Source organism: Geospiza fortis, unplaced genomic scaffold, assembly GCF_000277835.1.
Source record: "Geospiza fortis unplaced genomic scaffold, GeoFor_1.0 scaffold53, whole genome shotgun sequence".
In the NCBI taxonomy this organism is placed as follows: Eukaryota; Metazoa; Chordata; class Aves; order Passeriformes; family Thraupidae; genus Geospiza; species Geospiza fortis.
In genome coordinates, this window is record NW_005054305.1 from 9,146,517 (window position 1) to 9,166,927 (window position 20,411).

General features: G+C 36.6%; 1 protein-coding gene across 5 annotated transcripts in view; it reads right to left on the reverse strand.

Moving 5' to 3' along the window:
• ST18 (ST18 C2H2C-type zinc finger transcription factor) overlaps positions 1-20,411 on the reverse strand; it is a 100,483-nt gene that overhangs the window by 42,570 nt on the left and 37,502 nt on the right. For all 5 annotated transcript variants that reach the window (XM_031066581.1, XM_031066584.1, XM_031066583.1 and 2 more), the window contains 3 exons: positions 8,082-8,272; positions 3,030-3,827; positions 76-210 (listed from right to left, as the gene is read on the reverse strand). In XM_031066581.1, coding sequence (XP_030922441.1) covers positions 76-210; positions 3,030-3,827; positions 8,082-8,272 — 1,124 coding nt within the window. The remainder of the gene's footprint in view (positions 1-75; positions 211-3,029; positions 3,828-8,081; positions 8,273-20,411) is intronic.

Here is a 20,411-nt window from a genome sequence, read left to right on the forward strand (position 1 = left end):
AGCATCAGCACACATTACCCACAATACTGAGACAGATCCAGTTGTTGTTCTGGGCTGCAGCATGATGATACTCACTTTCTAGTGGCACTCTAACTTTATGTGGACAGCCTGAGAGACTGCGGTGGTGAGGGTACAGCCCAGTCACATGCCCTGTGCCATCACATCCTGGGATGGGGCATTTGGTTTCTCTCTTTTCAGGCCTGGGCGAATCTGCAGAGAAATCAGATAAAGATTTTGTATGGGTTTAGCCCCTGTCTGTGCTCAGCTGAGTGATCCTAGCAGTATGATATTCTCTATTTTATACTTCAGATTTAATTCCTGTCCAAAGTTTTAACAGGGATGTATGCAACTGAAACATCACTTCAAGTTTTCACAGTGTCCTTTAAACAATTATTTCCCTCTCCCGTTATGCCATTTATGTGCTAAATTATATAGCTTTAGGATTGCAGTATCATTTATTCCATTCAGAGCCTCAAACAGGACAGAAGCCACAATCCAATAAGCCAGAAAACTGGCAGCATGAGCCAACAGCAAGATCTATAAAGGAATAAATAGAAAAAAGGAGAAACAATCTTTTGCTCTGTTAATGTCAGACTCCAGGAAGCTGGGACAACCAAATAAAAGCTGAGGTGTGAAACAAATAAACAAACAAACAAAAAGCATTTCAACCAGAAGCCATTCCTTAAATATCACAGATCTCTAGGCTGTAGGTTCTTTGTTAGGAAACTGAATACATGCCACTTTACATTTGAGAGGCAAGGCAAGCAGCTCCCTCTGGTACACATGGCAGTGCTGCTTTGTGGAGCAGCCCACAAAGACACTGAAAACATGGAGCAGCCGATACCCTTTCAAAGGCGAGGTCTCAGCCCAGCCCCACTGCTACCACTCTGTAACAGCCTCCCAAATTCTGTTTCAAGCACCTAGAATTGTGCAAGAAGCACTGGTCAGAAAACCTTTATTTGATTTCCAATGCAGGATCAAAAGTCTGGGCGAGAAAGGAATGATTTCTGGTCCAGAAATTCTCTTGTGAGAAATCTGGAGGAAGTGGCCGCATAAATTGCTGAGGATGGTTTTAGCTCCATCTGTGATTGGCTGCCAACAGCATTTGGTGCTGGGGGAGAAAACAGCTGCAGCCAGCACAGGGAGCTGCCTCCTTCAAGCTCATTTTTTCTGGTCTATGAGGTAGGATATGCTTAGGGACAGAATCACCAGGGACAGCTGAGGGTTAAACTTCCTGGCAAGTTTTTAGATTAAAAAAAATAAAATAAATAAATGGGGAGGAAAGCAAATAGACTCAGCATCATCAGGAGACCACATGTTTTTTAGAATCACTGCAAATGGAAAGTGCTGCAACAGTGAAGAGAAAATAAAGAGGGACCCAGAAATATGATTTAGTGTTTTCTCCGGTAATTGGAAAGGTTTATCATGAATAGATTTTTTTTCTGATTTAGCATCCAAGAGTGAAAATTAAGAGCTGATGGATTTGGTGGTAGACTTTTTAGAAATAAAACCCATAATAGTTAAAGTTAATTATATAAAGTGGCAAAATTATGTGCCCGATACAACATTGCCTACAATCATGGTGTTTATACAACCCGAACAAAGCCTGGTATGTTTCTCCATGGGTATTACCTCTGAACTCACCTGGAAACCACAGCTAATTATAATATGAGGTAAATCAGGAAGGGATAGATTCTGCCATTCTTACATCGCTGCTCTTTCCTATGTGTGCTGTGAGAAAGTCACATTGACACCAATGTGAGCCTGGCCGATACAGCTGCTCTCAGGGCAGGAAAAGATATCTATAAAGTTCAAAGTCATCTGAGCAAATAAAGGTTCACGTAGTTGAATAAAAAGGTAGACTAGTACCACTCATGCACAGCTTAAGACATGCTAATGAAAAGACTGCTTGAGACACAGAAATGAGACGTCTGCATTTTCTTCGCTAATACTGCTGGAAATATTTTATAGTTGCAGCTCCTAAAAATGCCTGTCAGTTCTCTTTCACACTAAATGCTTTAGATAAGTAAATTACTATAATATTTACAATGTCCACCGGGACTACTCTAAAGTTACATTAGAAATACCAAAGTAAATCATTTATCAAAAGCAGAAACAGCATCAGTGCTAGGGTGACCTCGGGATGTTTGCAAGGCCAAAAGGAAAAGTCAAAGGACAGATGAATGTATTGTTACTTACTACAGAAGGGAGTGTGCTTATAAAATGACATCTCTTGATGTTCTGTAATTACCCTCAATTGAGGAGTTTCATACAAGACAGCCCAGTTTATAAATCAAACACAAATCTTTTTAGTCTCCACTTCTGGAAGCCTGATTAAGTGATGAAAATTGAATTATGTTCCTATGGGTTTGTAGGATATCACAAAACCTCAGAAACAATAAAGATTTTGGAATTTACTGGTGTTTCTGCTGATGGCAAATGAGGCAGAAGAGCATGGCTTGTGCTCTCCTGGCTCAAAAGTGCTAGATACAGAAAAATGTAATGCTGATTGATGTAATAATGATTGATACCAATATACTAATACTATACTTATACTTGACTATACTGTACTATACTTGATACTAACGAAGTAGACTGAACTCAGAAAACACATGGCTTAGGAATTAGGTAATATCCTTGGGAGAGGCCGATTTTTCACCCTAAACTTGCCCTTGGGTACTGTTTTAATGCCTTGCCTTTTGGCTGCTGAAACTTTGGAGGTTTGTATTAGCACCCTACGGAGGAGGAGGCAGAGGAGGAGGAAAAGGAGGAGGAGGAATGTCAGTGCCAGCTACACGGGCCTTTTAGTACCCATTACTGATGATTTCACATAGCAGTTTGGCAGGAAGCCAAGTACCTAGCGTTTGACCTGGTTAGACGTGAGGCACTTGTGTGAAGGTACATAATTAACAAAATTACCAGCTAAATTCCAGATTCTTTACTGTTGCTATAAAACCCAGCTCAGAATCCTCTATCAGTCACGGGACAAATGCTTAAGCCAGCAAGAAGAGCCAAAAATACTTCCTTACGTTTGCTGCTATATATCTGTCTCCCACCAATGTCAATAACTTTGGTTTGTCTCCTTTCCCCTGCTAGATGCTCCAGAAGAAACCTATCCAGTTCCTTGTAGGTGCTGTGGAACACATGCCCTTGCTCTGCCTGCAGAGCGATTGCTTGCTCTAGCAAGTTCAAGTTCCCTTTTGTTTTGTCCAGCTCAACTGACACGTCTGTGGTTTCTGACAGGCACTCGTTGTCGTCTTCTTCACTTTCAGGGAAGAGATTCTGGATTCTCTTCTCGAAAGGATCAGCGTGAGGCTCCTGGGGTGCTCTTAGCTCTGTTTCTGAGTCACAGAGTGTTTCACAAGGACCATATTCGACCTCTTCCTTCTTAATTTCTGGGACTTCCAGGATGCTGGGTTGATTACACTCTACAATATATTTCTGGGTTACATGGGGCTTTACACTAGTTTCTTCTGAGAAATTTGAAGAGCTATCCCACTCATTGTCCATAATTTCAGAGTTACTTTCATTTTCCTCAGATGAACAGTATTTTGGGTCAGAGATAGCAGCCTTTTCCTTTCCTTCAGCTGAGCTAATCAGGTAACATTCATCAGCGTCATCACTTTCTGTTTTTAATGATTGAATGCCACTATCATTTAGATTTTCTGCCACTGCTTGACTGGGTGCATCTTTTGCTACTTTTCCCATGTTCATCAAAGATTTGGCCACGGCATCTTGATAGCTGGAGTAGTTGTCTTTTCTTTGACTGGAATTTTCTTGCCCAACCAAATGAGGGGTTTCTTCAGATGATTTTGTATTACTCTCCTCTGTATGAGAAAAATAAGTAAGAGAAATATGTAAGAAAACTGTTTTTGTATCTTAAAGAAGTGACATGAAGACATTGACTTACCAATTGCTGTTTCATTACTCAGAAAGGTACTCTGAAATGTTCAAATTCACACCAAGCATCTCTTTGAAATGCCTACTTGTAGCATGATGAAAAACCTCTCTAAAAATGATATATACTTTATAGTAGAGTTCCAGCACTATATGAGAAAAAATTCTATCCCCATTTTTCACTGATGGTGAAAACACATATTTTCTTAGAACACATGCACACACACACACAGAGTCATATACATGTATGTAAATATAATGTTCAATGCATTGATATTTCATATATATATATATAATCTATATAAATTGTGTGCATATATGTAGAGATACACAAGCACACAAACACATTAAATTCCTCTGATCTATTTTCACTTTTGTTTCATCTAAGATTCCCAAATATTTTCTCAAAATAAACCCTAATTACTTTCCCCATCACCCCGGATCACATGAAAGACCTTGATGGAAAACTCCTCAATACTTTACAAAGGGCAAGCTCCTGGTCACCATTGAAATTGCCACACTAAGTGATAGATCAGGTCATGCACAGGCAAACAGAAGTGGTTGTTATGTACAGACTCATAAAGGACTTGTTAAAGACACCACTGAAATTCATCCTGTCTTTATAAACATCTTTCTTCAGAAGAAAAGCAGCAGCCAGCAGGTAATAAAGGCTGCATGTAGGAGAGGTTGTCAGTGTGGAAGACAATATGCCTTTTGTATCTCATTTAATTTTTTATAAACATTTCCTCTGACAAGGACACTCAAAAATACATCTCCATCATCTTCCTTTCTGGTAATTATCTCTCTAAAATCAACACTGGTTTTGCCAGGATCAAGTAAATATTGCCATAGTAACTAAAAGCATTTTTGGATGAAGGGAAGAATTTAGTCACAACACTAGCCCCTTCAATAATGCTGATTATAGGGTACATTCTTTTGTTGGGATCTATTCAACATAAACTGAAAAATTTAACATTTTACTTCCTAGAAAGGAGGATGAATAAACAAGCATAGACTATTTCCTAAGATGTGTCTGTCCTTTCCTGAATCAGGACTCCAGGTTTAAATAATAAATTAAGCATAGCCTAAAATGCAAATGAAGTTTCTCTCAATAACACAGTGAGCTATTAAGAGAAAGTGTAAAGGGTTATGATAATTTTAAAGTATTATGAACTACAGAAAACAAATAAAAAGCATTTTCAGTGAATATGTCCAATTCATTGAACTATTCTCTCAATCCACTTAACTACCCACATGTGTACAATAATGATTTATAGACATTATACCTAATTATGCATATTTGGGCTGTGTTAGAGTGCCTAACAAAAGCTCTAGAAAGCAACAATTACCTCTGTTGCTTAGCTACATAGTTTAAAATATTCCTATTAAGTGCAGATTATTGTGGAGGGGAAAAGGGGGACAAAAATGCACATGTGCACCACAATGCATTTCACTTTACTGCTGCCAAACTGTTAGCATTTTGGGTCATTTCCAGTTTACATAATTGTTTGGTTCAACTGTTTGTTATATGTTAAAAGAAAATATTGATTAATTCTTATTCTTCTTTAGAAAATTGGACTCACGCAGGGAGGGGTGGCCTTGTGCACTGTGTGCATAAAGTTGTATTTAAAGAAGTGTCTGTAAACCTTCCTGTAACTTTTTAGCAGCTGGTCTAGTACCACACACATTGCGGTATTCTGAACAAAGTGTGCCATCTTTTCACATCTCAGCAAGTAAGAATGGTGCTTTGGCTCTATAACTAACTTTAGTCAAATGGGTTTCCATTATTTGCTCTTCTGCCATTTGGAAAATAACAGAATCCCATCAGTGGGTAATTTCAAAAAGGAACAAGATCTATCTTAAAAGAAATCTCCTGCCCATCAAAAGGAAACAAACCAAAGAAAATGTTCAATGGAAAAAGGTTTTTTTTTATGTGTGGAAAAGGAAAAATAATATAAGTTCACGCTAAAAAATTTTTTATTCCTTAAATAATCAGTAATTTTCAAAGCAGTCTTTAAAAATTTGTTGTTGAATCAGTCTTAATGGTTCAGCTGTCCCAGCTTTGCTTTTTACATCTACAGGCTGTAAATTTACTTTTAAAATAATCAAAACTCAGCTTAGTTTACAGTTGCACAAATCCATGAACTGAATCATTAACTGATCAACTGAAAAGAATAATGAGTTCATAATAAAGTAAGCAGTATTACACTAAGAAATCCCAAGTACCTACATACTCAGACCAAATGTATGCTTTCACTGAAATTTGTGTTGTAGGTGGTAAAATTTATGCAAAAGATGTAGGTTGTATTATCACTGAACAAGCAGGAATATATCATGTTGGTATCAAATAAATATTTTTGAAATCAAGTGGGATATTTTTTGTTTTGACTGAAGGGTTTTCTTACTTTTTTATCAATGGATTTGGCTCAACACTTGCCCATTTTTAAAAAGGGAACCTAAAAATGTTAAATAACTTAGGTTTGTCTGTATATGACACAGAGTCTACCTTTACACCCATTATAGCAATTTCCCTTTATCAAATTCTTCAAGATGTGCAGAGAACAGAAACAGGGAAAGAAAAAAGATGTTACTGAGTGCAACTCTGAATGGTCAGGAATCAGGCTGAATTAACATAAAAAAAATAGCTAAAATCCAAATAACCGAAAAAAAGAAAGGTCAAAACAAGAATAACAAAACCCCAAGACATGAACCGTACACGAACTCTTACTCCAACAGATTCCCTTCTGATGTTAGGAGCTAGAAACACTCCCTGCAGCCTTAACAGGCACTGAGAGGTATGAGATTTTTTCCTTGATTATTTTTTCTTAAAGATGTCACTCAAAAGACAGAGACATTGTGTATCACCTTGCTAGTTAATGTTCTGTTTGAAGATGGAGCTACCTTCTAGGCTTTCACAGCAATGGTATGCAGACCTTTGGAAAAATATCCTCCTAGGAGATTTACAAGTAACAGATGACTGAAAACTTTACTGTTATAAAAGTGCCACAAAGACCTCCACTGATTAGAATCAGGATTTGACTCTTTAATGTGAAAGACATTCTTCTTCCTCTTCTGTGTGTTTTATAGTAATCATACGTATAGAATTTGTGGGGCTTGTTTTGTTTTAAGGGGTTTCAACTTAGAGTGGATAAATACACAAATAACTAATCTCAGTTCATGATAAAATAATATGACAGTCCAGTCTGGAAGGGACCCTAAAAAATCATCTAGGTCCAATCTTTTGCTGTAAAGGGATCCTAGATGATATAATCTACCACCCTGTCCTTCAAAAACATTTGATAAGAAGAAACTGAGTGGAAAATAAATTATCTTTTAATTTTGATAGCAACCAGCAACTGAGTGACATTTAAGTTCATTCAGTTTACATATTATCTCTGATTACTAATTTCCCAGTACCAGATCACATTCCTTTTAACATTTGCTGTGTGCAGGTGACGGCCAATGTCTTCCTGATATCTTCTTGCTTGTCTGATTAACTATTTTCATAGGACTTCTTAAACAAATCTGTGAAAACCAATTTGGTTTCAGGCTTTTTGTTCAACTTGAATATATATATATAAAATATTAGAAAGGAATAGTAATCAAAACATACTATGGCTATATCTTTCTGCCCCCTCGTGTTTGTCCATATTTTCCAGCACACTCATTGTAGAAGCTGCTATAAATTGTGGGATGTGTTTGGCTTACCAGTGTTGGAATAACAGGTATAAAAGTGCTGAGTCTAATAATCGTGTTAAACAGAACACACACAGCAGTCACACGCATGAAATTGCTTTGCTAAATGTTAAAGTCAACAATGTTTTGCTAAGCATTATTTTTCCCTCCTAAGAGCTCTATATATTCCAGTGAAAATCTGCTCTTCAGAAATGTGTGGGATGGTGGTGGGCTTAAGCTTGTTCTTTCACAGAGGTAGTGGAGAAGCAGATGCTGCTCCATATCTGACCTGCTGCAGTAGTTGTCTCTGGGTGACCTGCAAGGCATTTACTAGACCCCAGGAGAAGTTATTGTACAAAATAAATGGAAGTATGATGGTTAAACCTGGACAGAAAGGCACCATTCCAACTCTCTTAGAAGTCAAACATGTCTTGCTTCCTGTTTCTAAATACTGGTTTTTAATCTCCCTTCCTGTGGAATTCAAGTTCAAGTGGAGTTCAAGCAACTACCTGGAGTTGAGCTGCTTTCGAGGATGCTGATATCTTCCTGTAACTCTGTCCTGTCTTCATTTTCCTCTTTGCATTCCAAGCTGGGGCTGTAGTGGCGGGGTTTCATTAACAGGGACTTCCTTTTGTTGACGGGAACGCCTGATATCTGATCTTCAGCTTTTCTCTTCTTAGCCATGGAGCATTTGTAGGCACTGCAATGATCAATTGCCAGGGACAGAGAAAAAATGGGAGAAGTGAGGAGCAAACTGTTTTAAAAATAGCACCATCCTATAGTTTAATTCCAAGTATAAAAGTGAGGATTGACAAAATGGTAAATCACTTGCAGTTTCAGCAAATAACGTCTAGCAGATATTTAATTTTAGCTCAGGTACTGAAAGTCCAGGCCACAGGCAAGTCCTGTTTCTTTTCACTAATGTCAAAATCTTTTTGGGGGAAGGGGAATGAAGAGTAAAACAAAACCAAAAAAATCCATAACCCAACAGCCTTAAGGAGAGGATAAACAAAATTGTAGCCTGTGTTGATAATCCAGAAAAACAGCTATAGGGAAAATTATACCACCAGTTACCCTGAGCCTTTGGTCCTTAACCTTAACATCAGTATGAACATCCAATTACACACGTGGAGTTCAACAGTATAACACATTGTACATTGATAATGCTGTGCAACACAGTTCTCTCTTTCAATATTAGTTCTGAGCATTGGTTTCATTTAATTTACTCCAGCCATAAAGACCTGGTTTCAGCTCTACTCAGGTCTCTGTAAAGACAATGAAAAAAGGCTCCTGCAAAAGGCTATTCATCTCACTTGAAGCTATTGCTATGTGATAAAAGGGGGAGCTGTTCCCTGGGAAAGGTCTTACCCAGTTCAGATGCCTAACTTTCAGATGACTGACAGGAGGAATGGCAGGAATTTAGATAGGAAGATCTTTAGCAGATTTAATATACTTTTTTCAGCTCCTAAGAGACCCATGTATGGGTCTGAATATTCACTTGGTTCTGAAGTTTTTTCGCCAAACCTTTGTCGCTGTACAAAACCCGATAGCATGTAGGTGTTACAACATAAGACACTTCCCTGAAGAGGCTGGAATCTTCAGCACTCTTTTCTTAATAATTTTTCATGTAAGTGATTTGACATGATTTTATTTTTCTCTCTCACAGAGTATACTAAGAAATTTTTTGTAGTACGAATAATACTGCTCATATTATATCTGTCAGAGATTAAAAAACTGCATATATGGATCTGTGTAATCCGCTCAATGGTTTCTCCACCTTAGGTACCTCCAGGGTGCATTACAGATCTGCACAATACCCTCAGGTGATGGATTTTACATTTGGCTCACTGACTTAGCTGCAAGATTTGCAAGAAAAAGACATGTATGAAGAGAACTCCTATTGGTTACACATATTACAAGCTCAACAGCATAAATTCATCCTTCCAAGGTATCTTATGTGCACTAAATTGGCTCAGGCTCTGATTGTTTTGGATGAAAGCATATGACTAACTCAAGCTTTTTGTTAAAAAAAAACCCAAAAAACAAAAACCAAAAAAACCTGGTTTTGGCTAAGCACCTTTTTGGCAATCCCTCATTGCAAACATAAAGGACATGTAAATACTAAGATCTGCATTTTAGGGGGAATGTTAAAATTTCATCATATACATCTCAAACACTGGATATTCTTGATCTTCTGGAGGCTAAAATGCTATGGGCATCTGGAATCCAGGAATATGGGATGGTAAGCATATGCTGTGGTTAAATAAAACATGGCTTCTGTGTTATTTCTCTATTTATGGATAGAGGATAACATGAATGTCATAATAAAGGTCAGAATCACAGTAGTATCAGTGTACCTCTGGAAATAATGCCCATATAACAGATATCAGAGGTGGATGCAGTGTCAAAAAATATGCATAACTTGTTTCTAAGGAAATACAGTTATTTAGTTCATATTTGTGAATGGCATTTCATACCAGTCGTGTTGTTCCAGGAAAATCAATAAATGACAAAAGTTTGAACTCCCTTCATACACAATTGTTTTTATCAACCAAAACCTTCACTAGGAGTTCTTTTGATGTCTCTCATTTATTTGTCAAGTTAACCTCCAGTAGCTACTGTAAAAGTGTTTAAGATATGATGAAATTCCACTGTTTAATTGCCCTTTTACAAAACTACAGCTGTTTCTTATGCCAGAATAATTAATAGATTTTTTTGAGACAGGAGATTCAATTGGATCATGTAATATGCCCTTCTGTGCAACACAGGTCACAGAACTTCATCTATTTCTTCAGTCTTAATCCTTTAATTTGTCTGAGTATTGTCAAGATTTGACTAACCTCAAGTTAAGGGAAAATGTGACAATATGGTGTATTCATTGCTGTGCTCTTCCTCACCGAGCGCAGTCTTTTTCTAGTAGTACAATATTGGTTCACCAAGTGCAGTCTTTTTCTAGTAGTACAATATTGCATGTCCCACACTGGGGACTGGCATAACACTTACTCAACATGTTGGTTTTTCACCACAACTGGAAAAGAGAATCAAACTCAGATGTCAGCAGGCCACAGTCAAGAGCAGTGTGGGGGTACTGCTGCCCTTGCCACCTGCAGATCTGCTCTGGAAGTGAGAGCACAGGAATCCCACCTGACAGAACCACCACAGTTCACAGCAGTAAATCAAAAGCTGCTGCATCAAAGCTGGGACAGGAAGCCCACAGATCTTCCTGGGAGCACCTTGGTTACGTTGGAAAATTTCTCCTCTATGAAAGAATATGATGCATTAGCTTGTCCTTATTATATGTTTTTCTGTACATGAGCTGTCACTCATCCAGATTTTCTCCATAGGTGCTATAATTTTTTTCAAAATACAGAAGATTCAACTTTTAGTTAAATCATTCCTGACACCATTCTGATTACAGGAAGTTGACAGACATAGTTGTCCCTTATTTCCTCAGGAGTTCAAATTGCTCTCTGTTCTCCAGAAACAGATTTTCCAGCTCTTGCTTTTGCTGATGGTCCTTTAAACTGCTGGTTTTAAGCTTTAATTGGAATCTATTAGTTTGCAGGGACCAGTTTAAAGTTCTATCACATATCAGAAATTCCTCCCCTTTTCTATCTTACAGTGCTTAAAATGAAAAATTTAAATAAAACCAGAAAAAAATCACAAGTGGCAGCTTTTTCAAGTACACATGATTTACTATGCATTTGATAACAGAAAAAAGAAATTCCAATACTATGAAAAGAATACATTTATGCCTTTGTAACATTCATTTCATGCCAATTTCACCTTTGTCTTTGAAAGTTTCTATTTCTCTCTTTTCCTTGCATGCATTCATACATAAGCTCACATGTAGGTTATCACTGATTTGTCAAGCTGTACTTTGTCAAGTGGTAAACCTATAATTTAGCTTCTCTATTACTCATCTCTTAAATTCAACATCTAATAGTTTTGTTGCTATTTATCAATGGCCTGCTTGTTGTCATGGAACACTGATTCAGCTGTCAAGGTTATTTGGTAATCCAAGGCTCATAAAACAGGAGAAGCTCTTTTTGTTACGAGCCCAAAGCCAATACATAGTTGGGTTTTTTTTCCCAGTTTAACTGTGCTTAAATTTTATGGGTAAAAAATCATGTCTGTATTATCTAGAATGAACAAAGCTTTTATTATATCTTTTTTTAATCAATGATTCAGTTACCAAACCTGTCTTGTGTCAATTATCATAGTGTGAGCCAAGAGGTTAAAATCTATTACATTTAGGACCTGGCTACATATACTGAAAAAAGCCCCAAGATAAATCTTTCATAGATGTTTCATACCTAAATATATTTTGGGGGAATTTAATGGGTCATTCTCTTTCCTTTATTTCTTTTCAGATCACATCTTGCAGACACAGGCAATACTGCCCATTGGATCCTCACCACAAAAAAATGTCTCAGAAGAAAGAGAGACATTTTAAGCTGTCCCAAACACGTAAAATTTTCTTAAAAACTTTGGTTTAGTTTTGTTGTTTTGGGGTTTTTTTTGTAGTTTGCTAGTTTTGGCCATTTTTTTGGTTTTGGGGTTTTTTTTTGTTTTTTGGGCGGTTTTTTGTTTGGTTGGCTGGTTGGTTTTTGGGTTTTTTTGTTTTGGTTTGGTTTTTTGTAATTGGTTCATCTAAGTGATGTATTTGTCAAGCCTTCAACCTGACCTTTAACCACTTTATAGCCAGGAAGGATTTGTTGTAGTTAATCTGCTGGCAAGACTTCCAGACCTCTGAGGACATTTTTTCTTATTCACAGTAGTCTGCAGATTGGCAAAGCATGAAAACAGAGCAAAGAATTGCCACAGTGGGTAAAACTAGGGGTACATTCAGCATGAAAACTGGTGTTTAATAATGCCTTTAATGCATGCCATGTAAAATAATGAGACCAGAACACACCACACTTCATGTACACTTGTTAGATTCAAGAGAGAAAATAAATGCTTTTGAATATCAAGGCACTTATATTTATTTTCTACTACTATGTAAGGATCCCGTACCTTATGTGAGTTTGTGGAAGAAAACTTAGTGGAACTTTTTAGTTGTGGAGAAAAGAATTTTAAATTCATAACATGAATTGGGTTTTGACTGTTTGCCTAACTGCTGAATTACAATTAAAGGAGACAGCATCTTCTGATGTGCAGAAGCATTAAACTTCACACTAGTATTTACACAGAGAAGATAAGTCTAACTACTCCTTAATCATATTGTGGTTAAAGATATTGCCAGATGCTTTAGACTTTAATTAGGTTTTTTTCCCAAACTTTCAGATGCCCTTAGACAATGTAGTCAAATACTACATTTTCCTTACAGGAGGGAAGAGTTGGTATTTGAAAATTCAGGGACATTTGCCACTCAAAGATGGATCAGTAACATACAAGTGTCTGTCATGGTTGGGCTTTCTTATAAGAATTTTGAGAATCAGAAGTATCTAAAAAAGATAAATTTTGAACATTCCCCCATCTTAGTCTCTTTTATATCAGTTCGTTCTTCAAACCACAGATTAACTGGACTCTGTCTAATTCTTTAGCACAAAGCTACAGCAGTGAAAATATCTGATCACCTAAAATCACAGAAAAACTTTGAGTTACTCATAAATTGATGATGATTAGGAGAATTTACTAGCGCTGGATACAGAAAGGAGAAGATTTACTCCTAGGATGGATCACATGTCCGTTCAAATTATGTTGCTGATATAATTTACATCAACCATCAATGACAGAGGTTCGTGAAAGGAGCTGCAATGTCAGAGTTCAAAAAAGAGTGCTGGTAGTCTCATCACTGCAATTGGAAACCCAAACAGCTGTTGCTAATTACAGTAACTTCAGATGGACAACAGAGTTTGGGAAGGAAGGGGGAATGTGACTATGACCCAGTGGTTTGTCTTCAGGTTAAAACAGATCTATATTCCATTTTCTTAATTAATTCTCATTGTTTGTGAAATGTGTGTAATTCTTGTAGCTCAGTGAGAGTGAAAGTGTTGAGTTTCTCTAAATAGGATAACAGACAGAAAGATGGTATTAACAGTTTCAAGAAGTCAGAGTCTCCACAGAAAGTCTGAAAATCCGCAGAACCAGTTGGGTCTGCAAGAATTTTTCCAAAGCCAGGGCTTAGGGTGGTGTTTTCAATGTCAGGAAATGGCTAAATGAATGTGAAAGAATTCACAAAATCTAACTGTATACAGAATCAAATCCTAGCTTCAGAAAACTAGATACAAGAGACTTTAAGACATATAGATTAGTCACAGATTATATATACATATAAATATATAAATATAAATGTTAAACAATTATATATATTTGAATGTTTTCTAAAAGAAAGAAATAAAAATGCATCACTTCAGATCATGGATATTAAAATATAAATTTTACAAGGCTTATAGAAACTTGGAAAAAATGACAGCTAAAGAATAATTCTGCTTACTCTATCCCACTCTAAAATCCATATATTTGCTGGATTTAAAATGAAGAAAATTCTCTCAATGCATTTAAAGAGAACTACGTGTGTAATAAAGAAGGATTTCTTGACCCATTCCTTTTATATTTTTTAAGAAAGATACTTGATGTGATGCTTTTCATTAGTGAGAATGCTAATTAAGAAAAGGCTGCAATGACTTCAACCCATTTGTGTGCCCTTCAGCTCTCAATCTCAGAAGGATTTGTCTTTCAGTACCTCTTCTTTTGTCTGCTGTATGGATTAATAAAAATGTAATCCGTTATATCTGGATTTCTACTGCACTGTGTTCTGATGTTCCATCCTGCAATGAATTTTCCAATTCCAAACATCTTTCTACTCAACACGATATGAAACTATGCTTACAGAGGTTTTGTATGTCCATTAATTCATCCCTGAATAGTGGAATATGATGGAGCAGGGGATAATACAAATCTACCTACTTAAAATAAGTAAAAGTAAGATTTGTGAACTGTCAGGTGATGGAAAATTGCAAATGTCAGAAACAACTGTTTGATTTGCGAGTTATAGGTAGCCACACATTGACTATCTGAAGAACCTCAAGAAGTAAGACTTTGACTGGCAGCTGAGATAATTGGCATCAAGGTTTGGGCTAAAATTCATCAACAGTCTAAGACCAAGTTAAATTGGAAAACAACCGTTGTCTTTCTAGCTATTTTAAATATTTTTTTCAATTGCTAAAAATATCCAAACATGCAAATAAAAAGTTATGGATTTAGGTGAAAATATTAAGAAGCACATTTGTTAACTCTGATATGAGATTTACAGATGAAATTTTGAAGGCTAGTCCTGGAAAGTACCACTGAGTTCTCATCATTGACAAGAAGTTAAACACATATTTGCCTCAAACACTCATCTGAAGACTGAGTTATTGGCATTAGTGGTTTCTTCTATTTTATAGAATTAACTGAGATACAGGATTATTTCAGATAATTTATAACATTTGGACTCCATGATTGAGTGTATTGTATTTTACTGATTCAGACTAGGAGATGAGAAAAATCTGGAAAAGTATTCCAGCTGGAAACTCCTCAAAAATACATTTGTGAAAGAATTCACCAGGTAAAAACCATTTTCTTCCATCAACATTTTAAAGCATTAAAATTGTAAAAATATAAATCAATAAAATATGTTGAAAAAAAATGCTCTTCATTTGGACAAAGAGAATTGGTTGCAATGAAGCTTAGAACTTGAAGGACTTTCTCCAATGGTAACTAAAGAGAATCTGACTGATTCTTATTTTTAAACAGCATACAAAACACACCAAAAAAAATTGTGTCATCCCTTTGTAGCTCACTCACTTGGCTTACAAGTTGTATCTGTGAAAGGGACAGAGGCTGTTCCTGCGCCCTGTAACAACCATTCCAGGGTTAAAGAACCTTCTACAACTATGGAAGTTTTATGCAATGCTCTTTTTTCTAAAATGCCAGAGTTGTGAAAAGTTCAGTCCAGGGCTGGACCAAGATGAAAGGAATGGACATGAGATATAGATGGGGAAAAGATAAAAGGGAAATTTTTATTTATGAACACTAATATAGGGAAAAACAAGATCAGTAACTTGGGGGTATTAAATGTCTTCTATATACACAAATGGAAGGTTTAGCTAGAAAAAAAGGAGCAGAACTGGACAGATAATAATGTGGAGAAAATATGGTATCATAACTGAAAGCTGGCTAGAGCAAGATATTAAAAGATGTGTTTTATTTTAAAAATACATATAAGGAAAGCAAAGGAACTGTCATAGCCTTGTTGGTAAAAGAGGATTTATTAGACCCCATAAGAAGAGGCTGGGGAGAAATGGGTAATGGTGTTGAGTCATTATGTACTGAGCTTGGAGATGTTTCAGGCAGTAAACTGAATGTTACAGGCCACCTGACCAAAAAGAACAACTGGACTGTGAAATGATTGAGCAAATGCAAAGACACATGTAAAAAGAGGGGAACAATAGTAAGTCAGCAGTAACAGAGGAAAACAACATGCAGTTATGGTGAAATTCACCCAAGCCTCAAGCTCCTGCCTCTGTGGACAAAAATTCCAGGCTGCAAGATATTAATGAAATGGCTTTTTATTTATCTTTTCAAATAAATATTTTTTTATTCAACTTATTTTATTATTTTTTCAGGATTCTCCAGAAAGAAAAGGCAACTCGGAGAAAGACAGCAAGGATTTAACTTCTATGATTTTCTTGTTTTTAGTTAATAAGCTTGTAGGATCTTAAGGATATTGAGATCTTATGAAAAATATTACATATAAACACTCAATTTGAAATACTATGTCAAGGAAATGGATGACTTCTTCATTCCATAAATCAAGAACTCAACATGGTTCAAGTTGTATGGCTGGAGTCCTTTCTCACAGGTAAGTTATTTTTAGTAAGAGCCAGTTTAGAGAAAATTTAGTTATTATTCTGTGGAGCTCAAGAAGTTCTTAAACTCAGTAATATGAATGAATGCCCAAGATCTGGGCCAAATCCAGCCTCCCTAGCCTCTTTTTCATTTACTCACTCAATCTGTCCAGGTTCAGTAGGTCAATAAATTCCAGTGGGACCCAGGCCAAGAATTTGGCTTAGAATGGATTAAGTTTCTAGGCAAATCTACAGATCATCCACCCAACCTTTGCATCCAGCAAGCCTTGCACACGAGTGGTCAGCCTGCTAGCACCAGTAAATGCTTAAATAAAAAGCATATTGGTAACCACAGGCTGGTTAAAAAAGAAGTAAAGAAGATCAGCTCTGTGGTTTGTTTTTTTTTTTCCAACAGAGAATGGGACTGTAAGCAACTCATTGTCAGCAGCCAGGACCTCCCTTTAATGTAGCAGGAGGTCCCATGGCTGCATTCTTTCCCTTTCCTTGCTATCTCCAGGCTGTACACAGTCTGTTTCTGCTCACTTTTGCTTGGCTGAATCAACCCTTGACATCAGTCAGAGGCAGCAATTCAGCTAGCCATAATATTTAACTCATGATTGATATATATGAGGCAGAAGTTATGGGTTGGCATTTCCATCTCTGTGTGGCTTGTGGTCATCTACAGGGAAAAGATCTGCTATAAGAGGAAATGAACATTTGGGGCTGTAATGTTCCGATGCATTCTGTCAGGCAGCAGAAGGCATGAAGGCATATGCAACCCTAAATTTCTGTGTAGGTTTGGGAGGATAACATTTACTATGTGCTTATAAGCACAGAAGTTGTGATGGGGAAGATAAGGACTTTTGTAATATATTAAATAGCATAAAAATTTACTCCAAGGCAGGGAGTATTCTAAGATACAACTAGCTCTCAGGTAGAAAAACCTGAAAATAACTATCACAATCTAGCAGCCACAATAAAATGATGTGGATTTGACATATATTACAAAAAAACCTCTTACAGAAAAATACAAATTGAAACTAAATTATAATTACCCTTTTTAATGTTAAATTGAGGCTTTAAGTAAAAAAACGTAAAACCACAATCAAATATAATAGCGAAGAGAAAAGAGACACTGAGGTTGTGAATTTTGGCTAGAAATAACATAGTAGACATCAAAAGAGACCTATAATACGCTAGAAATATATCAAATGCAGTTGTTGTTAAACAGATTTATAAAAGTCGCCTATAAAGCAAATGCACATAAAGTATCAACTAAAGCAAGGTAAAATAGAAATCTGAAGATGAAATTCTGTCTCTAAAAGTTCTAAATAAATCCAGGAAGAAAAGGTAGAGATCACAGTACATAGATCAAAAGGTCTGAACATGTATTGGAATTAAGCAAGTTATTAAGCATAATTAACAGCTCCAACCACAGTTGTCTCAAAAGAATTATGAGATACAGTTCTTATTTCAACCACCTTAGTGGTTATTCAGAACAGTTCACTGAATATTTAAATCAAAGAACTGTAAACCCCAAGGTTACCTGCAAAATCTTATAAGTCATTACTTGTGGTCACCCAGAACCATGTTACCATTTACTGAAACAGAATGGTGGTTCTTTTACCTTATTACTTTACATTCAAAGTGACATTTTATTAAGAGTGAAAAAAAATTACCTGATCTTCTCTATACACAAGTTGCAAACATTTTATGTAAGGCTTAAACCAGTCACATGACTGTTGAAAGAAGAAAACTTGGAGATGTTTGAATTTTGACTTTCTGTTTTTTGGGGTTTTTTTTTGCTTGTTTGTTTGTTTTTGTTGTGGTTAACTGTTGTCTTGAAAAATAACCTGGTTCTGAACTATGAAAGCACCTGGTGCTGTAAAAATGTCAAAAAGCCTGAGGTCCACCAACTCATTCAAACTCTAGGTAAAGGAAAGGAGGAAAAGAAACTAGGTGGAGGGGCAGAGTGAAGGGAGAGGAGGGATGACAGCTCTGTAAATTTCACAGTTAGATGGCTAGTTAAGGGCAATTGGGAGGTGAAGGAGGAAACAAGGGAGGAACTTAGACATGATGGACTATAAACATGATTACAATCACAATTTTCATTAATACTTGATTTTTTTTTTTTTAGTTATGATGACTATATTAACATACAGGATATAATAAGTATAGGTGAATTCTAACACTATTTTTTGTCACTGCTATGACTGTGACAATATACTGTGACTATATACTTACCTTTGCCTTACAGTAAATGGCACCACATAGTGATTGTTCAATGTTTATGTTTGACTGTTCAATGTTTTCTGTCAAACATCAACTACAAAACCATTTTTGTTTAGTGTAAAACATAGATTTCAACAGATTCTTTGAGGAGAGTAAGGTCTAGCACATCAGATAAAGTTCCTAAGGCACCTAACAATGTTGTCAGAAAAGAATAGTAAATGAACAAGATTTAATGGGAATTTGAGAAAGCATGATTCATAATAACATGACAGACTTGCTTGTACCAGAAATCACGGAGTAGGAGACAGAGGTTAATATTTTCAGCACTCCATAACCATTTCAATTTCTACAATGGCTAGGGCAGGGAGAAAGTTCCTTTTCTGAGCTGAAGAGCAAGCAGGAGATAATCTAACTCGTTCTGTTAACAGATCTTGGGAATAGCTACTCTTAAGATTAATGCCCATTGTTTAATTGAAGATCAGTTATCAATAGAAACAGCATGATACAGAACTTTGACTCAAGTGGAATGCTTAATCCAATGTGTCATGGAGAAATACCTAAGTGCCAAGGTGGCACAGCTCTGGCCCAGCCAGTTACCATCATGGGGAGCACTGGGAAGGAGGGCTGGAAGTGTATGCTGTCAACATCCTATCTTCAATTGCAAATAAAAGACTTTCAGTGAAGCTCAGACATGCCTGGCAGTAGCTATAACTACTGACCATCTTCATTTAACATTTACTACCAAGTCTGTTTGAATTCAGACTTAAAATTTGTTTCAGCAAAGCACATTGAGGACCGCAAGGGTCCCACAATTTCTGCTGGTGGAGACAGATGAGGCACCAAGAAATGCAAAAGTCCACCTCAGTTTCTGTTCCAAATGTGCTTATTCAGGATTATGTCAAATGTGCTTTTCCACAGAAATTTCCAGATAATCAGTCTCTGACCAACTCCTGTGGAAACAGAAGCCAAGCCCAAAGGACAAACCTGACAGGTTTTCCAGATGCCAGCTAGGAACAAACAGATTTCTCAGTCTCTGTCTCATTTCTAAGCAGTGCTGTAGGACAACACCACTGTGAAGGTGATAGCTACACAAATCAACCATAATCTCAGTTCTTACTAAGGGAACACCTTGGAGCCTTTTTATGTGATTTTTCTTCATGTGCTCAGTTCTTCCATCATCTGAGTATCACTTTCACCTCTTCTGCCATACTACTGCTTTTTTTTTACACAAATACTTCTTAAAAAATCTGCTTACTTTATGAAGTTCAGAAAAACAGTTGCCAATCAGTCCTTTCTAAATGCAGCTAGGCCTGAACAGGCCTTTTCTTTCATGCCATAGCATTTCTTGACTGGCCAAATTCTTTTCTATCTACCAAAATCTCTACCTTCATTCTATTACTGGTTGAAACAGAGCTCAGTTATAATTGAATATATTCCATTTAATAGTTCTTAAAGGAAATCAGGAAAACATTTGGCAATTTAGAATAAGGAAAAACTACCAGTTAGTTAAGTGGTTCTTAGCATGTTGTCATATACAACAGTATATTAATGCACCTCTCCATTACAGGTAAAATTAAGGAATACATTTTAGTAACACAGACTTTCTGAGATACTTTAGTTCCATTGCTTGCAGGGTTGCTTTGCTGGTTTCTCACCCTCCTAATCAACAGGCAGCCACAAAAGGGTGAATTGTCCAGTTACTACTTCTAAAAAGGAGACGCCCAGGTAGCTTTGCTCTGTTAGTCCTCTCTCTGTTAAAGTATTCAAGAT